We start from the raw sequence: 20166 nt of genomic DNA, 5'->3' as shown, positions 1-20166 counted from the left end.
CAGTGCTATAGATTTGTACCATCTATAGCTACTCCAAACTCGCAGATGGACTCAAAACCAACGTCTATGAATTACCGAATCAAATGCTGGATATAACGGGGCTATCTGAATTATATACATTCCATCTCAGTTTTGTGATACTAGAGGAAGTTCTCTGGGAGATAAAGGCAAGAGCGCTGCTTGGTGATGATGATTGTGATGATTATGGGCCAAACATAACAGGACAAGAAGCGCAACCATCACTGTTCAGGGCTAAAACAAATGAGACACGGAACTATTCTTATTCAAGCTCACCATGTCGTACTGAATGCAAACAAGGAACACATTCAATATGGATGAGCAAATTACTTGTTTGGATGAAACAATGAATACCGCATTTTGTTGTAAACTAATCATGGACCATCAAACCTCTCCTCCAAAACCTTTTTCAAACAAATCTGGGCATTGCCGATCTAGAGCCTGAGATTGGCACTGTCCACCCGTTAGCATTTCATTTCTTCCCGACCTCACAGATGACTTTAAAAGGAAAAAGAAGAATCACCATGCTGTAATAAAGCCCGCTCCTCTGCAGCAACTCCCCATGCGTCCCTCTCTCCAACACTCCCTCATCGCCCAGCACAAAAATCACATCTGCATTTTGCACAGTCGCTAATCGATGCGCAACCATAACCACCGTCCTGTCCTCTCTATTCCTCAGCAAAACCTCCTGCACCAACCTCTCCGTCTCTGAGTCCAGATTTGAGGTCGGCTCGTCCAGCAGTAAAACTTTCGGATTTCTGATCAGCGCTCTGGCGATTGAGATGCGCTGTCTCTGTCCGCCCGAGAGTAGAACGCCTTTCGTGCCGACTTTGGTGTCATACCCTTCGGGAAGGGACACGATGAAATCGTGAATTTCAGCTTCGCGGCAGGATTGATACAGGACGGAGTCCAGAGTGGTGGTTTCATCCACACCCAGCAGGATATTCTCTCGTATGGAGCCTTCAAAGAGGGATGGTTCTTGGGCGACGAGCGAAATGAGTTTGCGATGGGCTTGGAGTGGGATGGTGGAGATGTCGGTGCCGTTGAATAGAATTTGGCCGGAGTTGAGTTTGTAGAATCTAGAAATGGGAGTCAGGTGCGTCAATAATGGAGGGTATTCATGTCCTGACCTTTCTAGGAGGGATATAATACTAGTTTTCCCACATCCTGAAAATCTGTCAGTCTGGTGCTTCCATCAACTCCGACGTGTGATGTATGTGCTCACCTGACGGTCCGACGATTGCTGCAAACTGCCCTTTCTCAATCTACAAATAGTTGTAATTCTTTACTCTGGCGCATGAGACAGACAACTTACCGTCATGTTCAAGTCAGACAAGACAGGCACATCTCTGGTTGGATACTTGAACCAAACATTGTGCAGCTCGATCTTGACCCCTTTTTCTTCCATATGAACAACATTATCATTCAACGTAGTCTGAGAGGTTTCATCCTTGTCTCTCACTCTGGTCTCCTGGATACGATTGGCAGCAACGGTGGCTTGTGAAATATCTGTTGCGTGCGTTAGATGATGTCCTCGACCTCAAAACCGTGCTGGACGACACTAACTTGGCCCGAAACTCAACCATTGACCTGCACCGATTGCACCCTATACTCCAGATTGGTTATTACAATGCTCTGTGACATTCTCAGGAGTTCCTCATACTTGTATAACTGCGATGTATACAATCACTTCGCACCCAGATTAGCCAAAGTCCCATCCAACTCATGAATGCTGGCTCACGGTAGTTGAACGTCCCATACTCGCCACTGACAAGTAGCCGGCTTCCATACCTATGCAACGTCAGCTACCAGTCAAATAGTAGCAATATTCTCGAGGTATTCACCAAAGCACAAAAGCCATGCATAGCAACGGCAGACTATCACTAGCCGCAAACACCAACGTTGTATAACGATCTCTTCTTAGCGCCTTCGAAACATGATCCCGAAGCAACTTCTCGTACCTAGCACAGATACTATCCTCAAGAGTCAGCGCAGTAACGGTCCGAATTGCATCCACCGCCTCGGTGGCAAACTTTGCACTCTCAGAAAAGACCTCGAGCGTCAGCTTCTCGAAGCCTTTCTCACAACGGATACGGAAGAAGCCCGCCGCAAGCGCGAGCGGCATAGCGGATGATATAGCGACGAGTGTCAGCTTCCAGCCGAAGTAGAAGGATATCGTTAGACAGCCGATGACGTTAAGAACAGATATGGTGACGAAAGCCATATTAATACCGAGGAGCTGCTGTAGTTGGGCCGGATCGGTGGAAATGAGGGCGGTTAGAGTGCCGGTGGAGTGGTTCTCGGTGTCAAAGAAGGGGATGGGTTTTGAGAGGATGTTTTGGAAGTACTCGGCGCAATAGACCGTGGTTATTAGCTGGTGTAGTTAGTTACATTGGCTTTCTCTTCCTAATAACTTTACTTACGAAAGCGACTCGTGTCGAAGCAAAGCCCAGAGCGAAATATCCGATGCCGACAGCAATGGCAAGAATCAGAAACATGAGGCACCAGAAATTAGTGAGTGCCACCAGGTAGTCACCCCAGTAAGAATACGAGGATATTAGAGCGGCAAACATCAATGCCTGCAACGGGGCGCTTGCTGCGATAACTGTTAGCACGACTTCTATGAAATGTGGATGGAACCCACCTCCGGCAATCAGTGCGCCAACTAGCATGATGGTGTACCACGGCCAAAACGGCTTCTGCTCCACGAGCATTGCCCCGAAGCTCCTGAACGTCCCCTTTGGCTTGTATGCTGTTTCGTGTGAACCCGCACTCGCACTGTCACTAGGCTCTGTCTTGGCTTCTGTGTGAGTCACCAAGATGTCCTTGCCTCTAACATCAGCATCAGGGAGATCTGAGGACTCATCCGCTTCTTCGCTCATCAATAGTCTCTGTGAGTTAGACAAGAGCCAATACGCCCCGCCCTCCTGCGCCATCAAACTATCATGCGTTCCCTGCTGCACAACCTTCCCCTTTTGTAACACGACGATATTATCAGCTCTCTTCACCGTCGACAGCCGGTGGGCGATCATGATAGTCGTGCGATTCTTAGCAACTTTGTCCAGGGCAGCTTGCACCATTTTCTCACCCCTCACGTCAATCGAACTTGTCGCCTCATCTAAAATGAGAATTTTGGGCTGTTTGACAATACTGCGAGCTATAGCGAGTCTTTGCCGTTGGCCGCCACTGAGCTTGATTCCTGAGTTGCCAACTGAAGTGTCGTACCCCTTTTTTGCTCCTGTTAGCCTTGCATTTATGTTTCTTCGTCGGGGGAAATGCGCACTTCTGGCAGACGGGAGATGAACTCATCTGCGAATGCTTCCTTGCAAGCCTGTTCAACGAGCTCTCTTTTCTTGTCATGAGGAGCACGTTCCCAGTCGGTCCCCACAAGACCAAATGCAACATTATTCAATATCGTGTCATTGAAGAGAAATGGTTCTTGCTGCACGAGTCCAATCTGGGATCTCCACCACTTGAGGTCGAGTTCGTGCAGATTCTTGCCACCGGTCTGGATGAAGCCGTTTCGAAAGTACAGGATCTATGACTTGGTTTCAGCAACTCGTTGTCTTTCTTTCAGTGATGGGGCTAGAGCAGCTCACGAGCATCTTTTTATCCATGTCTCCATCCAGATCATACCAACGTTCAATCAGCCCCACGATAGTGCTCTTGCCCGAGCCAGAAGGTCCAACGATAGCAGTGACTTTGCCAGCAGGTATCACGAAGCTGACATTATCTAGAATCTTTGCCGTCGGTCGACTAGGATAGGTAAAATTGACGTTGCATAGCATAATGTCGCCGGTTGCCGAGACATCTGGGTCTTTGAGGCCCGTCGTTATGGGCCGGGGTGCATCTATGCCGATGAAGAGAATTCCTGCGGCGCCGGCAGATCTAGCAACAGCGGAAAATGGTGCAGCGATACCTCCGACAGCTGTCACAATCATCATGACACACATCAACACGCTACCATGTGTAAGCAAGGATTCCCGGAACTTGAAGGGTACACTTACATGATAAGTGTGGATACATTCGTGATTTCCGATTTCAGCAACATTCGTGTCGCGTACCAAAATGATAGAGCAAATGTTCTGCAATAGAGTCACTACACAGACTTTGAAGTACTTTGCAAGACGAAGTAACGTACGCGTAGACACTGAAGAAGACTGGAACCACAGGTCAGCAAGAACGAGCCACAGGGTAGAGTGCGACTTACTAGTCCCCTGCTGAACCGCCATAATTTTCGACAACCACATCCCCTTCTCCCTTGACTCATCAACCCAGTGCTGATACCTCATCCCCATCTTCTCTTCGGCCCCACAAGCCGCAACCATACGTATCGCGCCTAGACTCTCACTCACCACAGCCGAAGCCTTGACGTTTGACTCTTCGATTTCCTTCATGTTGCTCAATACGAACGGAATCGTAACACAATAGCAGATCGTAATCACAAATAAGCCACAGCTTGTCACAAGGGTCAACTTCCAGCTGCGAATTAATGAAATGATTACCGCAGAGACGATTAGGGAGATGCTTTGGATTAGAAGGGATAGCTTCTCGCCTATGCCCGTCTGCAATGTGTGCGTGACTGTTGTGACGATGGAGGCGATTTGGCCCGAGGGCTGGGTGTCTAGCAATGAGACTGTCTGCCCCAAGATGGCTTTGAGGTATTCTAGTCGCATTGCAGATGATATGCGCAGGCTTGCTGTGCGGAAGCCTAACTGAGGGGGTCGTGAGTAAAGGGGTAAGGGATATGGGCGCGAGAGGACTTACAGTTGCGATGTATCCAAGGACCAATCTTCCTATGAATAGATAGACGATGGAAAGCCTAGTTTGGATGAATAGATCAGTTCACGGGGCCATTTACATATTTAATTGTAAGAGGACTTACACGCTCTGGTTAAAAATGCCAGTGATGGTCTCTTTGGCGCTTTCACTTTCCCATGATGTAGTTGCTGAGGCAAAGCTGCCTACCATTTGGCCTGTCACGTTTGTTAATAATGACTGGTTTTTGAAAGCTCGCTTATACCAACATACCAAACACGATGATCAACAGAGGAAATGTGAGACCCGCACCAATCGCCGCCACGACCGCCGCGTTCAGAATAACGCAATCGCCTCTTGAAGAATAAGAAAATATTCGCTTGTTTATGTCAGCATTTTTAGTTTGGTGCTCTGGGAGCTATTTACAGTGAAGTTTGACAATGTCTTCTTGTATTCATCCCTTTTCGACGGTTTCTTAGGCGAGGCTGGCGTTTGACCCGCAGGTTGTGCACTGGCATTTCCAGCAGCATCACTGCTCACTGGCACAGTATAATTCTCATTGGGTTGTTCACATGTCGCCTGAGTTTTATCCGTATCTGTTACTGCTTCATGTCTAGTGCTAGAAGCCACCGGAGATGTAGGAGCCACAGAGTGCATCGCATCCATAGGAGGCTGCGGCATGAATGCCTCAGAGACCAGCTCCATTTGTTGTTCAGCTGCCAGGGGCGGGCTTGCGATAAAGGCATTTTCCGGCACCGAAGCTGGGGTTAGTCTGATGTCTGCCTTCCCATTGGGAATTTTCTCTTCCATGTTGCCGATAATTCATGCGATTTGGGGCTTTACCTGTTGGCGGCGGCAGAATAATTACTTCGAGCCGGTACCATCTGAAAGACAGTCAGGTGTATAATCAGCAGGCCAGATGAACCTAGGTCGACCTCATGGAAACTGCGTTGAGCTTTCTAAGCATGACGGCACGATACTAGTATTGCGTGTTGTCTAATCGCTTACAAAGTTATTACACCAACCGGCTGGGTAAATGGGACGGAGGCCACGGAGTATGTCTCCGTCCGGATCCTGGGAGGTAGCATCAAGTTTTAGCGTGGTGTGAATAGCCGCGTGGTCTACCCCTGAGCTCTTATTTCAATATGGGAAGCACTCTTTTCCGACATGGAGCATTGGCATGATTTTCCAATGTTCCTAGACCGATCTGGAAGTGGAGATGTCCATGAAGCACGTCATCACCACTCATCAGGTATGGTTGAGAATGGCCGTATTTGTAATTTAAGCTCTATTGTCTTTGTCACCGTAATTACAACATAAAGGCTGAGTGAACAAGTCAAATCTATGTTCCAACATTATTGCTTGCTTGTACTCGTCCCTGGAATGTAGCATCTATTGACCCAATGTGACCCAATTCCATTTGGCAGTTGATTCCACCAGATATGCGCTAGTGAAACGTGAAAAATAAACACACCGCATATCTCGGGAACAGCAAATTACGAAGAGACATCAGATATCATCGTGCGAATAACGTCTCCCAGTTCCTTCACGACACCCTTCTCCCTGGGCAATGTGTGCCCTTTTCCGTGGTCAAATATGTATGCTTTGTCAGGGTCACACGTGTTGTACAACGCTAAGGACCCTGCCACGTAGGGATCAAGAGATCCAACTGTGAATATCGTTAGTAATTTCCCGACGAAATACGTTGTGCACTTACTGATATGACACGTATGAACATCAATCATCAAATCAGACTCATCCGCCAACACCATCGAATACGTCACCGGATCCAGCGGCGGCCACCCCGCAAAGAAAACGGCACACTTAATCATCGGCGGTCTCCCTGTCTTCTGAAACCACCTCTGTTCCTGCAACGGTAAAGTAGCCGCCACCGCGGCCCCCTCAGAATACCCAATGATGCCCTCAAAAGGCCCTTCCGTCTCCATGATCTTGTACAGAAACTGGATTGCTTTCTGGGTACTGACATAGCTGCTCGCGCCCCCGACATTCATGAGCTCGCGCATCGTGTCTTCGGGGGTATCGCGCTCAGGGAAGTCGCGGATCCGCGAGAGGGCGTCGCCTTCGTCGTCGCTGCTTTCGTCGGGTTCGATGAAGCGGTAGTAGGGAGGCTTACCAAAGAAGTCCTCAAAGCCTTTGGGAGGCACCGCTTTGCAGGGCGCGTTGATGAAGTGGAATGAGGCAGAATCGTCGGAGAGGAGCTCTCTGATGAGGGGCGCTGTGTTGTGTTAGTAGTTACTTGGCACATATGATGCTCCGGCCGGGGCACACCGAGCTGGACTTGGAATTTCTGTTTAGTGGTCAGTACATTGAATGATTCAGAGAATTTATCAATTCATTGACTTACATCGGCACTGCCGTATGCACCGGGAAGACACAGAAACTTCATGTTGAAATATTGGTAAGAACAGGGTCCGATCGCCTGCTGGATCTTGCTTGATCTACGAGCAGAGTTTTACAGACGATGATTGCACACAACCAGTGCCAAAGTGTGCGAAGTCCAGCCACCTTCCAAATTGGACGAAGTGTCCCTTAAAACATGCGGCAGCCAACACCTCGAATATCTCGGTCTTTGCCATTAAAACATGCAGACTGCAGCAAGAACGCGTTCTTAACGATCGACATCTGGACTTCAGTCCCGCTGTAGATTCACATGTCTGGGATAAAGTCACGTAACATCAATAAGACTCTGTCACGAGAGATCGGGCCCTCGAGTTTATTGCCCCATGGAACTAGCCGTGACAGTTCACCCAACTAGGCTCTGCCGCCACAGTCCCAAAGGATACAAGTATGCCCGGGTATTTAATTCAGCACTGGGTCCAGCCTTTTTTCCGGACCCAAACCCCGGATAAACATATATGGAAGAATTCGAGATTTGATATCATGGCATGGCATGAAATTGAACCCTGCTATAATGTTACATACTCCGACTTTCAACACGTGGGGCCCATCTCGGACCATATTGCACGACTATCCCCCCACAATACCGTCAACACCATTTCAAATGCCGGACTGCCCCCACATAGATTCCCCCTTGTCCTCTTTGCCACCTTGCAGGAAGTGCCGTTTATCAAAGCCGATCTTGAAGACCATGGTGTAATAGAATTATATTGCGGTTATTCCGTCCCTGCATAAGTGAGTTGCAACCGCAACGTCGTCTGTTGCTTTTTCCTTTGCGACTTATCTTTACCCATGTAATTTTCCAGACTCTAGCGGGAATCCGTACTTGAACTATCGAAGGCTCTGCACTTTGCTGTTAGATGACAAGGAAGATAACATGCAAGGCATAGCGGAACAAGATAGCTCCGAGATGCATGTGGAAGCTTACGACGACTGGTTTGTGCGGTTGATAATAAACTGACGTATGCTGCAGCAGATTGTGGGCGGCCTGTAATGACGTAGACAAGTGGTGAAAGCGTATAGTAAGTAGGATGACTGAACAGAACCACTACGAACCAAAGGAACTCACATTGCAGTCTGATTAACCAAGCGCGCTTCCGGATATACTGGCCAGGACGGGGAACTGTCAATCGTTGATCGCTATTTACGAAATCATCCTGTCTGGTTCACGTTGACAGCCCACAATGTAGGGTACTCTAGTCGTTCATTATATGCTCAAGTATGACAGCAAATTCTCATTAGTTGAATCTTGGGCTTCTAGGGTTCCATGGATGATTGACACAATTTTCTACACATGTGGTAACGTGCCCTGGAGCGATCCAGGCTCGCGCATACTAAGCAACCAATTAAAGTCGACTATAACAAATATCTTATTCATACTCCAGCGAAATTTGGCGCCGCGTTCTGATGATACAATAATATCGGAGTTAATTTACCCAATTTCAACCCATTGGGCGTCTAATACAACCAGAAACCGTCCCCCAGGGTCCATGAAAATCATGCCTAGATCTTCTTATCTTCCTCGATTCGGCCACGCCCCTGTGAAAGGCCTTGCATGCACCGGAGATGATCAATGAAGCGGCATATAACCCAGTAACGAATGACTTGAGCCGGGCACAGCCTCAAGCGAATTATTGATGCTCAACAAACTCGATATTGGCCTAGTGAACCTGCTGAAAAGGGAGCACTCTATCATGGCTCCGTCTCGCCGAGGGAAAGTATCGCCAATCTACTTAAAACGACATCCTAAACTTGCTATTCGGTCTTTAGACCCGGCCAGAATTTACATTACATAGGTTCGGCCGGATAGGATGTTCCGTCTTCCGAAGTGGGCATCCTGCAACTGAATGGGGTCAAGCAGAAGAAAGGAGTCTAGCACATTACGCCATATGATGGAACATATCTGAGATACGGACAACATCATCCATTCAACAAGTCAAGCCTAGTCCAGACATATAAACTGCACTGGTCTCATACGGACGACATACCTGGTGGATATCTGATAGGGTTACCTACCTAGTATCCAAGTTATGCACAGTAACCCATAGCAGAACGGCATAAGACTCTCGAGTCCCTGCAGTTATGGCTGCGGCAGCCACTCACGGTCAGAGTTCCGCCATCGGTTCAGTGGACGGGCTGAGAAATGGTATCAACAACCACCCCTCTGACAATAACGGCCAGACCAATGGCCTTACCAATGGAACTGGCCATGGATATACCAATGGATACACCAACGGCCATACCAATGGTAATCTTCAAATCTCTCAGCCCAATGGGCAACGAAACAATGTCAGCGCACCGCAAACTCCAACCCAAATCCCGAATACACCCGTAATGCCCATCGCCATAGTAGGCATGTCCTGCCGCCTCCCCGGCTCCGTGTCCAGCCCCTCCGAATTCTGGGAACTCTGCGCCCGGGCCCGGAGCGGCTACACCCCAACAATCCCTTCCTCCTCCCGTTTCAGCAACGCTACCTTCCAGCATCCGAACCCCGACAAAGCCGGTTGCTACAACCCCGTTGGCGGGCATTTCATCGACCATGTCGACCTGGCGGCTTTCGACGCCCCATTTTTCAGCTTGACGGAAAAAGAGGTCGTGTCTATGGATCCGCAGCAGAGATTGCTGCTGGAGTGTACTTTTGAGGCGCTGGAGAATGCGGGGATGCCAAGGCATGGGATTGTGGGAGGTGAGGTTGGGGTTTTTATTGGGGGGTCGTTTCCCGAATACGAGGCGCAGTTGTTCAGGGATAGTGAAAGGATCCCCATACATCAAGCCACTGGTGAGTTTTCTGCTTTCATTAAACGGTGTCCTTTATGTGTGGGTGTTGAATTTGTGCCATGTTGCGTGAATATGTGTGAGAATGGCTGACTTATTTGATGTTGAACAGGTTGCGCATATGCAATGCAATCCAATAGGATTTCGCACTTCTTCGACCTCAAGGGTCCAAGTTTCACAACAGACACTGCATGTTCTTCGAGTCTCGTAGCCATGCACCAGGCCTGTCAGAGCTTGCGAGTGGGGGAGTCAAGTATGGCCATTGTAGGGGGTTGTCACCTGAACACGATGCCAGAATTCTGGATTTCTTTTTCGAAGTCGAGGTATGCATGATTTTGACCGAGACTGATTCCAGAATCGAAGTCGCTAATTTATGAAGACTCTTCTCCGACTCAGGAAGATCCTTCTCCTTCGACAACAGGGGTACCGGATTTGGCCGCGGTGAAGGATGTGGTATGGTGATTTTGAAACCGCTGGAAGAGGCCCGAAGAAACAACGACTCGATCCGGGCCGTTATAGTTGGGAGCGGAGTAAATCAAGATGGAAGGACTCCGGGTATCACGATGCCCTGTGGTACTGCACAAGGTGGGTATTTTATTTGCTTATATATGCCCTTTCAATCAAACAATCCTGACTTACACCACCTTCAGAAACTTTAATGAGGCAAGTCTACACCAAGTCAGGCCTCGACCCCAATGATACTGGCTTCATCGAAGCGCACGGCACAGGAACCAGAGTCGGTGACCCAATAGAAGCAACGGCCATCCACAATGTCTTTGGCACTCGTACACTAAGAGACCCCTTGTATTTGGGCTCGGTAAAGTCGAATATCGGACATTTGGAGGGAGCTTCGGGTGTAATCGCAGTCATCAAAGCCGCCATGATGCTGGAGCGAGGTTTCATCCTGCCGAATTACGACTTTAAGCACCCCAACGAAAAGATTCCGTTTGCCAAGTGGCACATGAAGGTATGTTCTCTTTCAAACACCCCCCTTTCCACTCTCCTCCCCGCAAAAAAAAGAGAAACCTAGCGACACAAGATGCATCGTCCCTAACACTTCACCCCAGGTCCCCACCAGCCAACGCCCCTGGCCCCGAACCAAAAAATATATCAGTGTCAACAACTTTGGCTTTGGCGGGACCAACGCCCATGTCGTACTCGAGCGCATTCCCTTCGTACCTCGCAACAACCCCAAATCTACCGACCTCTACTCGAACAAACCAGACGAGGAAGACAATCCCAACCGCAAACTCTTCGTTCTAACCGCCAATGACAAATTATCCCTCGAAGCCGTCATGCAAAACCTCGTAATATACCTCGAGCAGCGGCCAGAAATGTTTCAGAAGGACCTCATGGGCGATGTGGCCTATACACTGGGCCAGCGAAGGTCTTTATTGCCGTGGCGCGTGGCTATCCCGGCTTTGAGGTCATTTGATCTGATCGAGGCGCTGTCGAGCGGGCAGAAGGTGGTACCTGCCAAAACACTGGTTGAACCATTGAGGGTTGGATTTATTTTCACGGGTCAGGGGGCGCAGTGGTATAGGATGGGGAGGGAGCTATATGAACAGTACCCCGTGTTCACCCGCGCGATGGATTGGGCGGATCGGTGTTTGGCAAGATTGGGGGCGGAATGGTCGCTCATTGGTGAGTGTTTGCGTGTTTTCGGAATTTCAGGGGTAAAATGGAGGTGATGCTAACTATATTTGTAGAGGAGCTGGGTAAAGATGAAAATACATCCGTGGTTGGTGCAGCACATATCAGTCAACCTTCATGCACGGCCATCCAACTAGCCCTGGTCGATTTACTCCGATCTTGGGGCATCCACCCTGCAGCCGTCGCAGGCCACTCCAGCGGAGAGATCGGAGCTGCATACGCCGCTAATATCCTTCCTTTCGAATCGTGCATGTCCATTGCCTACCACCGCGGCCGCCTGATTCCGGTTCTGAAAGAAAGATATCCAGATCTTAAGGGAGCCATGATGGCAGTTGGAGGCAACAAAGAGGACTTTGAGTCGCTACTCTCCCAAGTAACAGATGGAGAGGTCAGGATTGCATGCTATAACAGCCCGTCAAGTCTGACAATATCTGGGGACGAGGCTGGTATCGACCAGTTGAAGTCCATAGTCGAAGAGAAGCAGCTCTTCAACCGGAAACTCTTCGTTGACACGGCATACCACTCTCACCACATGAACCTAATCGCCAAGGACTATCAGCAATCAATAGCCGACACCAAGCCTCCAATCTCAACAGAAACCCGGTTCTATTCTAGTCTTGTCGGTCGCCCTATCGACGGCAAGGAACTAGAAACATCATACTGGGTACAAAACCTGACCTGTCCTGTCCGCTTCTCCGAAGCAGTCCAAAGCATACTCGAACCCATCGGCGAGCACAGAATCGGGATCAACATGCTCCTCGAACTAGGACCGCACGCCGCTCTTCAAGGCCCCCTCAAGCAAATTCTTAAGGCCGTCGGCGGCGATGCGGCCAAGATCCCGTATGCTACATTACTATCACGCAAAAAGGACGCGGTGGAGACAGCCATGGACGTAGCAGCCACGCTATTCACCAAAGGTGCCACATTGAACTTCGAAGCCGTCAACTTCGCCAAGCCGGGGAACAACAAACCGCCTATCCTGCTTACTGACCTGCCGCGATATCCCTGGAACCACTCGGCGAAATACTGGCACGAGTCACGCCTTACCAAGAAGCAGAAGGATAGGGGGACGCGGAATGACATTCTCGGGACCCTGGCCAATTACTCGAATGACCTCGAACCGACGTGGCGGAATATTGTGAGACTGGATGATCTACCTTGGTTGGAACACCACAAGATCCAGTCCTTGACCATATTTCCCATGTCAGGGTACTTGTCCATGGCGCTAGAGGCTGCTGCGCAGAGAGCTGCTGCTGCTGAGGTTGAGTATGACAGATACCTGCTCCGGGATGTCTCGGTTGTCGCACCGCTTGTCATTTCTGATGAGGACGTGGAGATGACTACGAATTTACGTCCACATCAGGAGGGCACCCTCCTGTCTTCCGATACGTGGGATGAGTTCCGCATCTGTTCCTGGACGACGATTCAGGGGTGGAAAGAGCACTGCAAAGGGTTGATTGCTGTGCAGGGTCGCGAAGATAACGGGGTCGACGATATGAGACAGGCACACAGTTCGCAAGCCTTGCTGAGATCCGCCAAGTTCATGGTTGACAACTCAGTCCTTTCAACCTTGTGTTCTGAGAATATATACAAGCAACTGTTGGAGCTAGGTGTTGCCTACGGGCCCACATTTCAGTGCATTGCTGATTGCCGCGCTAGCAATAGTGGTTCGAAGGCTGAGCTTACTGTACCAGATGTGGCCAAGGAGATGCCCAATCACTACCTCTCCGACAGTATACTCCAGCCAGCCCTGCTTGAATCCTTGATCTCCATGTACTGGCCCATCGCGTCCGCAGGTATCAATACCGTGGAAACGTTGGACACAATTTACTTGCCTTCTTCCGTCGAAAGAATCACCATCTCTCGAGACGTTACCGAAGCAACTAAGGAGCCAGGCAAGGTGTTGGCCGCCTACTGCCAAGGAAAGATACCCCGAGTTGGGCCCAGACCGACCAAGGTTTCCATGATCGCAACCGCAGCAGATAACACGTCCGAGCCCCTTATTGCACTGGAGAACTTAACTATCGCCCCAATCCTTGAACACAACTCGGAAATCGAAGAGGGCTACCGCGAGCTTTGTTACAAGCTCGACTGGGAGCCTATTCTGGAATCCACCGACTCCGACGCATCGACTCAGGAACTCGCCGATGCCGAAGTAGCAATCATCCACGCACACAACACATCACAACAACAACTTGCATCAAGCCTGTCCAGTAAAATCGAGCGGCTTAGCGGCAAGAAACCCAACACCAGCAACCTTCTCGAAAGCAGCACCGAAGGCAAACTCTGCATCGTTCTCTCCGAGCTCGAGAAACCTCTTCTCTCCACCCTCCAGCCTGACGAGTTCGAAGCCCTGCAGCGCGTTCTTACCTCCGTACGTGGCGTCCTCTGGGTCATCCGAGGCTCCTACGATACTCCTACCTCCCCCGACTTGAACATGATTGCCGGTCTAAGCCGCACGATCCGCTCAGAAACTCTTCTCCCTTTCGCAACTTTAGACCTTGACGGCCAAACCCAGCTCCCAGATACCGAAATTCCAGACGCAGTTCTCAAAGTCTTTAAGGACGTCTTCCGCAACCCTCGCCCCAACCAAGAAATGGAGTTCACAGAACGCTGTGGCAAATTCTTCACTGCGCGCATCGTAGACGATGAAGCCATGAACGCACTCGTGCACCGCGAGACCCAAGCATCTGCCCTCTTGCCAACCAAGTTCGTGCAGGATGAGAGGCCACTGAAAATGCAGATTGCCAATGCGGGCGCGCTAGATACCCTGTACTTCACCGATGCAGCCTCTGGCTCGGACGACGTTACCCGAGACCTGCCCCTGGCCCCTGATGAGATCGAGATTTCCGTCCAAGCCATCGGCGTCAACCACCGTGACTTGACCACCGCGCACGGTAAGCTCCCGAATTCAGATTTCGGCATCGAATGCAGCGGGACGATTACCGCAATCGGCGCAAAAGTATCCCATCTCTCCACCGGCGACCGCGTCGCCGCCTTAACTCTCCAACCCGCCTTCGCGACCACAACCCGCACCAGATCCTCCTTCGCCATCAAGCTGCCCCATGACATGTCCTTTCAAGACGGCGCGACACTTCCCTTAGCATACAGCACGGCCTACCACTCGCTCCTCGAACTAGCCCGCCTCCACGACTCGGAACGCGTGCTCATCCACGCCGCGGCGGGCGCAGTGGGGCAAGCCGCCATTTGCCTCTCGCAAATGATCGGCGCTGAAGTCTTCGCGACCGTCGGCAGCGCCTCCAAGAAGGAATTCCTCATGCAGGAATTCCACATCCCCGAGGACCACATCTTCTACAGCCGGAACGCAGCCTTCGGGCGTACTTTGCGCCAGATTATGGGAGATGGGAGTGGGGTCGATGTCGTGCTGAACTGTCTTTCGGGTGATGCGTTGGGCGAGAGCTGGGATTGTCTGAATCGGTTTGGGAGGTTGGTAGATATTGGGACGCGGGAGGCGGGGACGAGTACAAGACTCGAGATGGTCCAGTCGCAGGGTCACAATGCGAGCTTTCTGTCGGTTGATATCATGGCGTCGGTGGCGGAGAGGCCCAGGGTTATGGGGAGGTTGATGGCCGAGGTGGCGGATTTGGTCAAGTATCGGAAGATTAGGCCGGTGGCGCCGGTGACGGTCTTCGCTATTTCGGAAGTGGAGGCGGCGTTTAAGAGACTGCATAGTGCTAAGGGATATGGGAAGGTGGTTGTTGTGCCAGGGGCAGATGATGTTGTTCAGGTCGGTACCTTGCTTTGTTGTTTGGTTTAGGGGTATGCCTTTTCTGACTGACTTGTATAGGCAACTCGTCCAAAGCGACCACGTCAACTTCTGAAAGAAGATGCGACCTACATCCTTATCGGCGGCACGGGGGGCCTAGGTCGCAGCATGGCCCGTTGGATGGTTGGCCGCGGAGCCAGACACCTAGTCCTCGTGTCCAGAAGCGGCTCCGCAACTGGCAAAGTCAAGGAACTTATCGAAGAAGTCGCTCAAGAAGGAGCCGAAGTCGCTGTACATCGCTGCGATGTCGCCAATGCATCAGAGGTCGAGAACCTTGTGCAGAGCTTGCAGGAGATGCCTCCCGTCCGAGGCTTGGTGCACGGCGCCATGGTGCTACACGTAAGTCACACCATACCCCAACATCCCTAGAGGAGTCCAAGGCTAACTTTTGCTAGGACGTTCTCTTCGAGAAAATGACCTACGAGCAATACGCCACCGTAACCGCCTCCAAAGTCGCCGGCGCCTGGAATTTCCACCGCGCCCTGCTCTCCTCTTCTCTGCCCCTCGACTTCTTCATCGCCGTCTCTTCCGCCGCCGGCGCAGTCGGAAACCGCGGTCAAGCCGCCTACGCAGCCGCCAACACCTTCCTCAATGCTTTGGTCCAACACCGCCTCTCCCTCAGCCTACCCGCTTCCTCGCTCGACCTCACAGCCGTCAGCGACACCGGCTACCTCGCCGAGGACGCCGCCAAAGCCGCAGAAGTCGCGAAGAACCTCGGCGGCGACACCATCTGCGAGGCCGAGGTGCTTGCCCTTCTCGGCGCGGCGATTGATGGCACGTTGGAGAGCGCGTGCAATAACCACGTCATCACGGGGATGCGGATCACTAATTTCCCCTCCGCGCCGCCTTTCTGGACCGGGGATGCGAAGTTCAAGCACCTCCGGCTGGCTGCCGAGAAGAAAGCTGCCGAGGAAGCTGATGCCTCGGCCGGCGATCGCACCAAGGCGGTGCAGAATTGGAAGGCTGCGCTCAAGGGGGCAAAGGAACTAGCTGAGGCGGAACAGGTCGTGTGCGATGGACTGGTGCATAAGCTGGCGGCGGTTATGATGGTGGAGGAGAAGGAGTTGGATGTCACGCGATCTCTGTCGTATTACCCGCTCGACTCGCTTGTGGCTATTGAGATTCGAAATTTCATTACCAGGGAATTTGAGACGACATTGCAGGTGCTTGAGTTATTGTCGAGCGGGTCGATACAGACGCTTGCTAAGGCGGTTTGTGTCAAGAGCAAGTTGGTGAACCTTTAATTGTTGACGGACTGTTACAATTTGCCTAATTATATGTTTCTTTCGTTGTACACGTCGATAGGGTTTGATTGGGCTCTGGGCCTTGTAGGATGCGTAAGGAGGAAAGTTAGTCGATAATAAACACAACTTATTTACTTGACTACTTACTTGCCTGAGCTTGGGATACTACCGTTTCCGGTGACATGAATAATTTCCGTACCTGAATCCTTGATGGTTGACATGCCGGAAGATAGACGCATTCGATCCAATATTCGCGCGACCAGGGCAAATAATGTGCTCACCAACACCGTGGTTTGACCCCTTGTGTCTTAACAAGACGCCCAGCGGTGGTGTCAGAGGCGGTGGAAACGGACTTGGGCGGACATTGAGGAGGCCAGATGTAGCCATTTTGAGGGGATAAGTTGATATATTTGGAAGATGCGAACTCTTCACTGAAAGTTTCGAATGGGCTACGGAAACATACGCAGGCACGGCGGGTGCTCCTGAGTTGTATGCAATGAATATAAGCTACAGATTACATGGCTCCGCTGTGTCTCCGATATTCTTTATACTCGAGCTGATCTGCCAGTATCAAAGCTTTTCTTGCATCAACGGATAAGACTGCCAGCAGGTGCCAGAACACCAATCACTGACGTTTCTCTTGTGTGACTTCATCTGGGTTCTACTGTTTCCAATGAAGCTGTGTTTGGGATCGTCGCATTGCACTCGAAAGCCCAATGTGGCGGTACCTCCCAGAGGCAACCCATCAGAAAAGAACTCGAACACTCTGCACCGCGCCTTCACTTCTCACTCGAGCTAAGGTCTTCCAACCTCGCACGCAGCCAAGCCTCGTACCCTGCAAACATACCGACATGCTGCCAGCGACCGCAGAAGTCGGCCAAACCGTCATACCTGGCCTTCACGTACCGAGCCTTCTCCGTGTCGCTACCACAACCCAACTCCCCTGCAACCGCATGTGTGATTTTAGCCAGACGCACCGGACAGAGATACGGCGGCTGCCGGACGTCTTCGGCCATTCCAGAGGTGCCCTGCATGACACAGGCATAGTAGGTGCAATGACCCATCCCCAAGCAATGTCCAAGTTCGTGGACCACAGTTCGAGCAAGGCGGGAAAACCAGAGTGCTCTGTGGTCTTCCGCGGCCAAATTAGGGTTCGTCCGACTTGCTGCATCAATGGCCCTGCGCAGGGGCGACGCAGAACTTGATGGAACTCCGGAACCACTAGTCGTGACCTTCAGGCCTTTCCCGGCACACAGGCCATCTGCATACGTCTTGCAATGGGAAGCAGGCCACATATGGGAATAGTCGATGCCAGCGAACTCATCCAGCACCGGGTGATATCTTGCCGTGGAGACGACCGCAACTCGGCTACCTCCGTACGCCCGCCCGCAACAGAAGTCATCATCCTCGTCCTCGTACAGATCATGGTCCATCAACAGAACAATGGCGAAGGCATCACCTGGTAGCATCTCGATCGCCGCATCTAGAATGTCTTCCAGATTCAACTGTCCGGAAAAGACACCATCAGGCGACGACGGCCGAGCTCGGATACGGACGCAGTTGTTGCTCGTGGCCAGACCTACGTACTTCTCCTTTCCCACCGGACCCTTTTCTGTCCATGGCACGAAGCGCAATCGCTCGGGGAACGGCGTCACCACCAGGCCATGGTAAAATACGCTGACGTACTCGATAACGTCCTCGGCTTCCGGTGACTGCAGCTTCTTAGCCTTCGCCTTGCCGTCGCCAACGCGTGGCTCAGTCCAAGCCTTCATGTACCCCATCTTGGTTGTAATCTCCGGGACAGCAGCGACATACAGGGTCTTACTGGCATTTCGGCCAGCTGTGGGCTTGTTGCGATGTTTTTCGGTCAGCCACGACCGGAAGCTCTGGGGCGGATGACGTGGATCCAGTGCGAGATAATCGTCGGGCAAAACCAACGGCGCTGGGAACGAGGCTGCGAGGTTGGCTACTGTTTGTTCTGTCTGATTCTCGGTGGCCTGCTGGCTATGGCCTTTGACTGACAGGGGATTTCGACCAGATCTGGTCGTCGCAGCTAGTTTGCGATCTGCAGTGACTCTTTCGAAGCCGACATGTCCAGCATATGCGGACGGCTCAAGTTGGAGCTTGTCATGGCGGCATGGAGCTATGTTCCTCGACATGGCGGCAGTTATTCAAGGCATAGTCTCCGCGAATTCCCCATGTCAGCCATGGGTTCTTATACCTTTTGATTGTTTGAGAGAGGTTGGTTGCCATGGCTGCCTAAAAGTGGTGAGGGTGCGCATGTCAACAATCAGATCAAACCAACGTCGAAGCAACCGTGAGATGGGCCAATCATGTTGGGGCACATGAGACCAGCAAATTGTTTTGCAGGAGCTTGGATCAGGCCGTCTTCTCTACTTTGTAATTGATGCGCCAACCCCGCGTCCTGCGCGACAGTGCAGAGTGTGAAGATTCGGCGTGCAAGCTGGCTGTTCGGCGCGTCAACATGTCTCATCGCGATATTGCAACTTTTGGAATTCGCCATGTCAAAATCAAGATGGCGAACACGCTCATTGTCAGATACAAGGGGTCACGTGATTCAACATTAGGGGTGGTTAAGACTACCAGCCACTTGGACTTAGCCCAAGATGCTCCTGCAGAGCACGCAACAATAATTCATTGGAACCGATCACAGCAAGATCACAGAGACTTCATATCAGAGTCACATCAGAAACAGAGCAAGGCCACACAGCAAGACAAGACACGTTCGCAAGTTACCGGAGTTGTGTCATCGGTTGTTAAGCTAGGTCGAGCTGCGTAATCTGACCTGGTACAATGTATACCATTTCGGAATCAAAAGACCACCAGTACTGAATTTGGAGGGTCCATTTTAATAACATAAATTCTCCAGTTGTCTAACTTGAAGATAAAGATGAGACGTCAAAACGCCTAATCAACCTTCTGAGGCCTACGCTTTCTCCGACACTGCCTCCTCTATCCCTCGTATGACCCTATACCTCTGTCCATCATGTCCTCTCCCCACCAGCACCAACAGGAAAAACTAATAAGGTCGGCAATCAAACGTTCCATCGTCCGTGATGAAGACACCAAGGCCACCCGCCTCTTCATACCATCTGCATGTACTTAGTTGTGTCGTCACAGACACCGGTCTTCACAGGACCCGCTTGACCAGATTGATGATCACCCTATTTAGACCAGGAGGTTTCCTCGTCGGGAAATTGCACTCCAAACTCAAATTCTTTCCCGTCAATTCGTAACGCCCGCAGGATTTGAAAGGCCCCTGTTCGCGCGGTAGATCATATTCCCAAAATTGTTGCCGTTGCACTTGTTCCAGTCGACGGTCAACTCCTTGGGGAATTGGCCGGTGGGGGAACAGATCCCTGTAAAGGTGCCGCAGCACTCTCGCACACAGGAGAGCTATTTGCATCTGTGTAGAAATGACTACCATTATTGACCGCACATCTTCTCGGCTCGTCTCCTCAGCCCTCATTGGATGGCATATTCCTTTTCCAA

The 20166-nt window shown here is 51.1% G+C and overlaps 4 protein-coding genes across 4 annotated transcripts; 1 reads left to right on the top strand and 3 right to left on the bottom strand.

Annotated features, from left to right (window-relative positions):
- Positions 1-402: 402 nt before the first annotated feature.
- On the bottom strand, positions 403-5586 carry BCR38DRAFT_457728 (ABC transporter-like protein; the record flags this gene model as incomplete). The annotated part of the gene is made up of 20 exons (XM_040862071.1): positions 403-471; positions 542-1097; positions 1149-1185; positions 1244-1283; positions 1334-1527; positions 1585-1624; positions 1682-1707; positions 1760-1809; positions 1863-2392; positions 2442-2614; positions 2663-3245; positions 3302-3556; positions 3618-3978; positions 4026-4103; positions 4160-4178; positions 4229-4733; positions 4786-4840; positions 4904-4934; positions 5050-5155; positions 5203-5586. 20 exons carry the CDS (start codon positions 5584-5586, stop codon positions 403-405), a joined length of 4092 nt encoding a protein of 1363 aa, XP_040715304.1.
- Positions 5587-6272: 686 nt separating this feature from the next.
- BCR38DRAFT_524041 (serine hydrolase FSH) lies at positions 6273-7183 on the bottom strand (the record flags this gene model as incomplete). Its single annotated transcript, XM_040865282.1, has 4 exons — positions 6273-6445; positions 6494-7012; positions 7066-7084; positions 7142-7183. 4 exons carry the CDS (start codon positions 7181-7183, stop codon positions 6273-6275), a joined length of 753 nt encoding a protein of 250 aa, XP_040715303.1.
- A 2345-nt stretch (positions 7184-9528) lies between these two features.
- BCR38DRAFT_343024 (putative polyketide synthase) lies at positions 9529-16653 on the top strand (the record flags this gene model as incomplete). The annotated part of the gene is made up of 8 exons (XM_040855991.1): positions 9529-9973; positions 10082-10292; positions 10349-10554; positions 10620-10936; positions 11037-11613; positions 11679-15370; positions 15431-15748; positions 15805-16653. 8 exons carry the CDS (start codon positions 9529-9531, stop codon positions 16651-16653), a joined length of 6615 nt encoding a protein of 2204 aa, XP_040715302.1.
- Positions 16654-17169: 516 nt separating this feature from the next.
- On the bottom strand, positions 17170-18150 carry BCR38DRAFT_433367 (uncharacterized protein). The gene has a single exon (XM_040860244.1). The coding sequence runs from the start codon at positions 18120-18122 to the stop codon at positions 17433-17435; it is 690 nt and encodes a 229-aa protein (XP_040715301.1). The 5' UTR covers positions 18123-18150; the 3' UTR covers positions 17170-17432.
- Positions 18151-20166: the final 2016 nt, after the last annotated feature.

Source organism: Pseudomassariella vexata, assembly GCF_002105095.1.
Source record: "Pseudomassariella vexata strain CBS 129021 chromosome Unknown BCR38scaffold_7, whole genome shotgun sequence".
NCBI lineage: Eukaryota > Fungi > Ascomycota > Sordariomycetes > Amphisphaeriales > Pseudomassariaceae > Pseudomassariella > Pseudomassariella vexata.
This window is presented reverse-complemented; position numbering and strand designations above follow the sequence as displayed.

What these genes read in the sequence shown, in the direction of transcription:
- BCR38DRAFT_433367 (XM_040860244.1), bottom strand. Translation starts at nt 18,122, where the DNA reads ATGCTACCAGGTGATGCCTTCGCCATTGTTCTGTTGATGGACCATGAT.